The following is an 8,415-nucleotide window of genomic DNA, read 5'->3' on the forward strand; positions in this document are numbered from 1 at the left end:
TCAGTGGATTGAGGGCCAGGCCTAGAGATGGGAGGTCCTAGGTTCAAATCTGGCCTCAGACATTTCCTAGCTGTGTGACCCTGGGCAAGTCACTTCACCCCCATTGCCCATCCCTTAGAAACTCTTCTGCCTTGGAACCAATATATAGTATTGATTCTAAGATGAAAGGGAAGGAAGGAAGGAAGGAAGGAAGGAAGGAAGGAAGGAAGGAAGGAAGGAAGGAAGGAAGGAAGGAGGAAAGCATAGAGATCCAAGAAAATATACCCATTTAATAAGAGAAACTCGTTAAGAGTTTGAGCCAGAAATAGGAGACTCAAAGAAAAAATAAAAGGGGCCAGGTACCCTTATCCATCCATTCATCCAATCCATCCATTCAATAAGTGAGTAAACATTTATAATCATTATGTTGGGGGTAGTAAGAGGGAGAACACAAAAATGTGTAGATAAGATGATTTATTTTTTTCTCAGGTAACTTGTAGTCTTGAGGATAGGGAGGACAGAAGATTAACAAAATAAAACATAATCATAATCCAATTATAAGATAAGTGGAATGAAGAGGCTGAACGATGAGAATTAAGAAGGTCATAGCCATAGAGAGTTCAAGGTAAGTAAGCTTCCTGAAGAAGGTAACATTTGATTAAACTTTTAAAAACTGGGTTATGAATTCAACAGGTAAAGATGGAGAGAGAGAGGATGTTCCAAGTCTTGGAAAAAGTATAAGGATAATGGTGGACCAGTCAATCAGCTCAGTGCTAGGAACATGAGTGCTTGGTAAGCCCAATTCTAGAAATGATTGCTGATATGGGATTCAGGGACCCTGGATCTTCAGATCAGAGCATTCTTCAAAATATGGTACTAATAGAGGTAGTGAAATAGTTCAGTATCTAGAGCACTGAACCTGGAGTCCAGATAGCCGAGAGTCCAAATTCAGCCTCAGACACTTACTAGCTATGTGATCCTGGCCACCTCACTTAACCTCTGTCTGCCTTAGTTTTCTCAACTGCAAAATGGGATAATAATAGCATCTACTTTGCAGGGTTATTGTGAGGACCAAATGAGATCATATTTGCAAAGCACTTGGCACCACGTATGTACAACATAAATGCTTATTCTTTTCCTCCTCTATGTTTACAATCTTTGTTGGCCACTGAACCAGAAATGGGTATGTATGTATTCAAAAGGGCATCCTTTTTTCTCCCTGACTGCACTCAAATAAGGAGGCAATAACTGCTGTAAGCTTTCAGGTAAGGAGAGTGCCATAGGCCTATTCTCTCCGCCTGGGACAACTTAAAGCCAGGAACCTATGATCCTGCTTTGCTTTATGTCTCCAACAGAGCACTGAGAACAAAATGGACTAGATCTATGAGCTCTGAAAGGTAGGAAGAACACTGGGGATCCAGGAGCCAAGACATTTGCTCTAAGCAAGAAAGACTATAGCCATCAGCTAACCTCATTAAGTGAGGTGAATGCTTTGTTGTCACTCAGTCCTGTCCCACTCTTCATGATCCCATTTCGAGTTTTCTTGGCAAAGACACTGGAGGGCTTTGCCATTTGCTTCTCTAGCTCATTTTGCAGATGAGAAAACTGAGGCAAACACAGTTTAGTGCCTGTCCAGGGTCATATACCTAGTAAGTGTCTTAGTCTGGATTTGAATTCAAGAAACTGAGTCTTCCTGACTCCAGACCTGGTGCTCTATACACTGAGCTAAAAGGCTTTGTAAGTTTTTTAAGTTTCCCTTTCTCTCCAGGGACTACAGAGGAGTGGAAGAGGAGAGAGTGAGCCTCCAGTTTGGGAGGGGAATGTCCAGATTTCTGTCCTTGATATAAATATCTCTGTTGTAAAAGCTAATTGCTATTAGTTGGCCAAATAGTGCTGGAGTACTAATCACTGGGCAATCAGTGATATAAAGGAACAACTAACTGTGTCTGGCAATTAATATTATGGTGAACACACCAGCATGGGGGCTTGAACAGATAAGATTACAGCAAACTCCATAATTCCTTAAGGAGTTACTAGAGGGAGATTACTCAGGAAGAATACTGAGAATTCCTAGAACTCTGAGAGAAAAGATGTAGCCAGCCCTCTGAGGACTCAATTCAGTGTGAATGGGAATTGGGTTAAGGTTTTTCAGAGCCTAAACAAATGGAGGCTGGGAAGGAGCAGGATACAAAGTGGCTAGAATGTGTATAGGAGAGTCAGGATACAAAGTAATGCCAGAAGGGCCAAGATTGAACAAGAGCTAACTGTCCTATCCTCCAGGCATACCCAGATTCTAGGTGCTTGAACAGAGGAGCTCACAGACTCAAGCCCTTGCCGCTGCTTCTCCCTTTTGAAAAAGGTTCTTTTCTGGGTTCCTGGAGCATAGGCAGACCCTTCCCCCACCACCACCCCAATGCCCTCTGGGAAAAGACATATTTCCAAGTGAAAATGGGATGCTAAAGGGAAGATCAAAGTGTCCTAAGGATTGGGAATAGGGCAGAGGGTAAGGAGAGATTGTAGTTTAGACTTTCCCTCTGGGTGATTTTAACTCCAGAACTGGGTCACCCTTTTGACCCTGGCCTTCGTGGGAGAACAAGTTCCCATCCTTGCTTCCAGATTTCTCTCTAAACACAGATTTCTCTCAAATCTGATGCCAGGGACTTTCCTGATAAGAACTTTATTTTTCTGGGTCTTCAGCATTGATGCCACTGTGGAGATATGAGTTATAGCAGCTATAGAGACAGATGCCAGGTACTATCTCTACAAAGGTAACTGTTGCTCTGGACAGTGGCTCTTTGGAGGAGAGGAAGAGGAAAAGAATGAAGAGCAGGTTTGTGGTCTGGGAGCTACTGCTATTCTCAGGGCTCCTGGGCTGCCTCCATCCAAGACTGAATGAAGGTGGTCAAGATGGTAGCAATGGTTTGACTTCACCAAGCACAAACTGCCTCCTGCATCTCCCTTAGGATGCTATGCCGCTTCTCCGTCTCTTGATCCCCTCTTGGGGACTCGAAATAGAAGCAGGGAATCAAAGTCATAATGAGCTCAGAACAAATAAGACTTTGCCCCATAGTGACAACCTGAGTGGGGTGGAGGAAATTTTCTTGCTTCCTTTACCACAGCAAACAATCCAATATCCCTATAAGCCCAGGAGATGACTTCCCTCACAACCACCCTGCAAAGAACTCTCTGAAATGAAGACAGCTCTGTCCCAGGGACACTGCACAGGCAGAAAGACTGCCCTTTGCTATCTTGCCCTGTCTTCAAAACTGACCTTGCTCCAGGCGGTTACAGTGAATTAAAGTACCCCTGACTATGCACGTGCCCAATGGTGCCAGGAGGGTGTGGTATTTGTGCCACCCAAGACCTGTGGCCTGATTTCTTGGGGAGCAGAAAGCACTGTTCCACTAGAAAACTTTGGGAATGGCCTTGAGCTATGATCTTCATATGATCTTCTTTAAGAAGATCTTCATATGATCTTATTCTTTGAAAAAAGCATTCATCCTAGCACCTCTCACCTCAGTAAGGAAATTGGGGTGAAACTTCAGGGACAAAATACCCAACTGGAAAGTGAAAGTTGACCAGTATTTGCAAAAGCAATCAATCAGGCAGGAAGTGGGCAATAAAAAGCTGTTGACACCTTGCGGAAGCTCCAAGTTCAAAGGCAAAGTTTAATGCCACAGGAAGTGGGCAGGCTTCCTGAACAATGGGAATAATTGAGAGGAATTGGTTAGCACCTGGGCCTTATTGACAATGGGAACAAGTTGGTCATTCATTCATCAACTGTGAATTTGCCAGTTGTGAGGGACTCTAAGCTGGGTGTGGAAGGAGATGCAGAGAAGTCTAAGGTGTTGCCATTGAACTTAAAATCTAAAAGTGGGTAAAGATCATAGAGATCTTCTAATCAGATTCTGATGTGGTCATTGACAACCATTTATTAAGCAACTACTATGTGCCAGGCACTGGGCTATGTGCTGGGGATACAAAGAAAGCAAAAACAGTCTCTGCTCTCAAGGAGCTTGTATTCTAACGTGGGAGAAAACATGTAAATAAATTAATAGGTACATATAAGACATAAAGAGTGTAGAAGGCCAATTGGAGAAATAGGGTCAGGATAGGGCCTGTTATCTGGATTCCCTACATGACCAATCCAGGCTGAGGCAGTCTTTGTGTTTGGTCCTAGTCACCTGAGCCCTGAAAAGCTCTGGTACCAGCAGGTTGGTTAATCCAAAAACAATTTGACCCCTCCAGGAGGCTACTGGGAGTCATTTGGAGAAAAAGAGTCTGTAATAGATATTTTATCTAGATCCCATTACAAAATAATCGGCAAGTAAAACTGTGCGTATGATTTTTTCTGCACTACATGTCAGGGCACAGACAGAATGGGCCATCTAAGGTAAAAATCTGAGACTCCTCTTTTGATTCATTTTCAGATCCCCACCTTTTCTTAATATCCTTATTGGAAAGCTTTGAGTCCTTAGTAGACCAGCAGCTACTGAGTTAACCATTTTTCTCTTTGATAATTAAGAAGCCTGAACTCTAAAAAATATATATTGCTTAGATAATCAGGCTAGACACAGACAAGGCTAGTCAAGACTTTATCTGACCAGGTAGAGTCCTATAATTCAAGAGGACAGGATTCAATTAGTAAAAATCTCTATGAAATATATTTCTGGTCCCAGAATTAACCCCCTAGTAATTGGTGGTTGGAATTTGGCCCTTGACCCTGTACTATCTCTCTACTTTTTAGACTTTAATGGGTTTGATGTGATTTGTAACTCCTTCACAGCTGTGATTCTTTCTCTGTGTTCTTTGTTTGAAACCAGTATATAATAAACTCAAAACTCCATGAAGTTGGAGCAGCTATGAGCTAACAATTAGTCTGGCTGTTCTCAGTTCTCTGTTTCCAGTCTTTTCAATCCGACGCCACTAAACACCACTCAGGACCCCCAAAAAAATATAGAGCTGGTTGTCTATAAAAGAGTAGATGGAAGGCATTCTTAGAAGAAGAAGTAGAAACAGTATCCTCTAGGCTCCTTATTTCCTAGCTCTCTACTCCAGGCAGGCTAGTTTTTCTTTAAAAGGTGTTAAAACTGGGGCTCAATAGCTAGAAAGCCAGGTCTGAATATGGGAGGTCTTGGGTTCAAATTTGACTTCAGACACTTCCTAGCTGTGTGACCCTGGGCAAGTCACTTAACCCCAGTTGCCTAGCCCTTACTACTCTTAATTGGCCCTAAAACCAAGAGAACACTATCTACCGCTACAGATTTAATATTTGAAGAGTTACTTGAGAATGTTCACCTCCAGAGAATGAACTGAAAAAATAGAAACACAAAAGACAATCTAAATATACATATCTGTTTGCCAGATGATGCCTTCTATGGTGTGGGAAGGGGAGGGAGGGCCCAAGATACCTGGAAATAAATTCTATTAATAAAAAAAATTAAAAGATTTAATTGGCCCATGGGGCTGTCTAGTACCACTGATATAGATTCTTAGTGGCCTAAATATAAAATCCAGACAACCAAGCAATATGCCACCGGGGAAAAGAAGGAAATTTTAATTAACTGAATCAATATTGTAGCCTTGCTTGAATACATCTTCCATTCAGTGGCTAAGTTAACTTCCTTTTATTAACTGTGTCTCATTTTGTTTATACCTAAAGTTGAGCCTCTTGACCAGCCCGAGTTAGTTTTAGCTTACTTGACATTTAAGTGTGAACTCTCTCTATAATATCCAAGACAAATGGTTATTTAGCCTCATCTGAAAGACTTCATTACTATTAAAGAAATCCTTTCCACTTTTAAACAGCTCTAATTATTAGGAATTGAAAGGTAATCTATCCCCAAGAGAAAGAGGATTCAACTTCAGGTTAGAAGACCTAGATTCAAATGTTGCCTTATTAGCTGTATAACTCAGAACTTAAGCTTCTCAGAACCTCACTCAGCTTCTTCATCTGTGAAATGGGGCTATTTATACCCCACCTACTTGATAGGGCTTTTCTGAGGAAAATAACTTATAAATATTAAAATGTTATTTCAATGTGGCTCAATGGATTGAGAGCCATGTCTGGAGACAGGAAGTCCTGGATCCAAATCTAGATTCACTTCCTAGCTGTGTGTCCCTGGGCAAGTCACTTACCCCCCATTGCCTAGCCCTTACTGTTCTTTCGCCTTGGAACTGATACTTAGTATTGATTCTAAGACAGAAGGTAAAGGTTTAAAAATAAGTTATTAAAAGTTATTTTTTAAAAAGATGTTTCAATGTGAGGGATTACTACTAGTCTTTGTAATTTCTCCCCATTGGTCCTAGAAACTGATCTTTTGTCCACACAACATCCCTTAAAATACTTGAAGTTAGCTATAACCTCCTAATTCTTCTCCAAACCAAAGTGCTCCAATCCCTTCAATTCCTCATTGCACAGTATTGGTGCTGGGTCCCTGACCATTCTGGTTACCCCAGCCTAGGCACATTTCAACTTTTGGTAGCCTCCTTAATATGTGTTGCCCAGAACTAGACTTAATACCCCATTCAGTTCTGCCAAGAACAAAAGGCCATAACTTAACTCATTCCCAGCTTCCCTTGAGTCCCAACTAAAATCTCACTTTCTACAGAAAGCCTTCCCTTAAGCCTTCTCAACTCCAGTGTTTTCTCTCTTTTAAATATATCCTGTTTTTCCTGGACAGAGTTTGCTTTGTATGTATTTGTTTGCTTATCATTTCTCCCATGAGGGCAGGGACTGTCTCTTGCCTCTTTTTGTATCCCAAGACTTAGGACAGTGCCTGGCATACTACAAGTGCTTAATAAATTTTTATTCAATGAATGAATTCTAAACACTATGAATGTTCAGTTGATCTTCTGAACACAGATATAGGCCTTAATAATTATTACTACTAGATTTCAGTTTTATTAAATTCAGCCCACCATTCCCATCTGCCAAAATCTTTTTTTTTTATGTTCCATCATTGAACATACAAAGCATCCCAAAAGTCAAAACTAAAAACGGCACTCAGACTTTTAGGGTACCCTATTTCATTTTAGCCCTGTAATCTGTGAATATGATAATTATGTCATCTATGTCTTCGAGATGAATAAGTCATAAACCAAAACACTTCCAGGAAGAGAGGCAATCCAGTCTCCAATGGAAACATCTCTGCCCTCCAAGAGCAAGGCAGTGCTTGTTAAATACCCAAAAGAAGGAACCAAACAAGTTCCCTACTCTAGAACTAAATGACCATGTTCCTTATCACCTTTGCCTGAATTATTTTAATAACATCTCAAATGGTATCTTTCTTTCTTGTCTCTCCCTCCTCCAAAGTCTCCTCCATAGACTTATCAAACTAATCTTCCTAAGGCACACATCTGATCATGTCAGTCCTTTGTTGAAAAGTCCTCAAGTTCTCTGTTTTGAGTCTGCAATAAAATACAGACTCCCCATCTCCACCCCTCAGTCTAGTTCCAAACTTATCTTTTCAGTCTTAATTGACCTATATTCTCCTTCACATGATCCAGAACTACTTGCCGTTCCTAGAAATGGGTCTTCTTCCTGGGACTTGTCCCATATATACATTGAAAAAAATTTTATCCCTCCATTTACTATGTGTCAGAATGGTTCCCAAACTTTTTTGGCCTACCTCCCCCTTTCCAGAAAAAATATTACTTAGCCCCCTAGAAATTAAATCTTTAACAAAATTTTAATAGCAATTAATAGGAAAGAAATGCACCTGTGGCCATCACTACTGCAGCACCCACCAGGGGGCGGTGGCACCCACTTTGGGAATCACTGTTAGTTAGACTATAAGCAAGTATCTTAATCTCCCTAGGATTTAGTTTGTTGATTTTAAAAAAAAGAATCTTCTCCAGCACTTTCCCCCACAGATATTCTACCCTCTTTTTAAGTCTCATCTCTATCAGTTTGCTTCCTGCTGCCTACAAACATGCTTAAGTCTTTCATTCTTTAAAAAAAATCTTCTAGACTACCATTCCTACCAAGTATCGTTCTCTGTCTCTCCTCCCTTTCTCAGTTCATCTCTTTGCAAAAGTGACATATAATCATTGCCCTCACATCCTCTCCTCTCCCTGATTTCTCAAGCCCATACAACCTGACTACTAGCCTCTTCGCTCAACTAAAATTATTGTTGTTCAGTCATTTTCAAATGTGTCCAACTCTTTGGGACCCCATTTGGGGTTTTCTTGGCAAAGATACTGGAGTGGTTTGCCATTTCCTTCTCCAACTCATTTGACAGAAAAGGCACTAATGTAAATAGGGTTGAGTGACTTGCCTAGGTCACACAGCTAGGAAGTATCTGAGGCTAGATTTGAACTCAGGAAGAGTAGTCTAGAAGCTGTAGTAATTGTTGAAATCCACTGCACCACCTAGCATTGTCCTTTTCCAAAAGATCAATGATCTCTCTCTCTCTCTCTCTCTCTCTCTCTCTC

At 41.0% G+C, this 8,415-nt stretch overlaps 1 protein-coding gene across 1 annotated transcript in view; it reads left to right on the forward strand.

The window, feature by feature from the left end:
• Positions 1–566: 566 nt before the first annotated feature.
• TNS4 (tensin 4) overlaps positions 567–8,415 on the forward strand; it is a 53,911-nt gene continuing 46,062 nt past the window's right edge. Inside the window, exon 1 of the mRNA XM_044675098.1 lies at positions 567–604. Coding sequence (XP_044531033.1) covers positions 567–604 — 38 coding nt within the window. The remainder of the gene's footprint in view (positions 605–8,415) is intronic.

This window comes from Gracilinanus agilis, chromosome 4 (genome assembly GCF_016433145.1).
Source record: "Gracilinanus agilis isolate LMUSP501 chromosome 4, AgileGrace, whole genome shotgun sequence".
Classification (NCBI taxonomy): Eukaryota; Metazoa; Chordata; class Mammalia; order Didelphimorphia; family Didelphidae; genus Gracilinanus; species Gracilinanus agilis.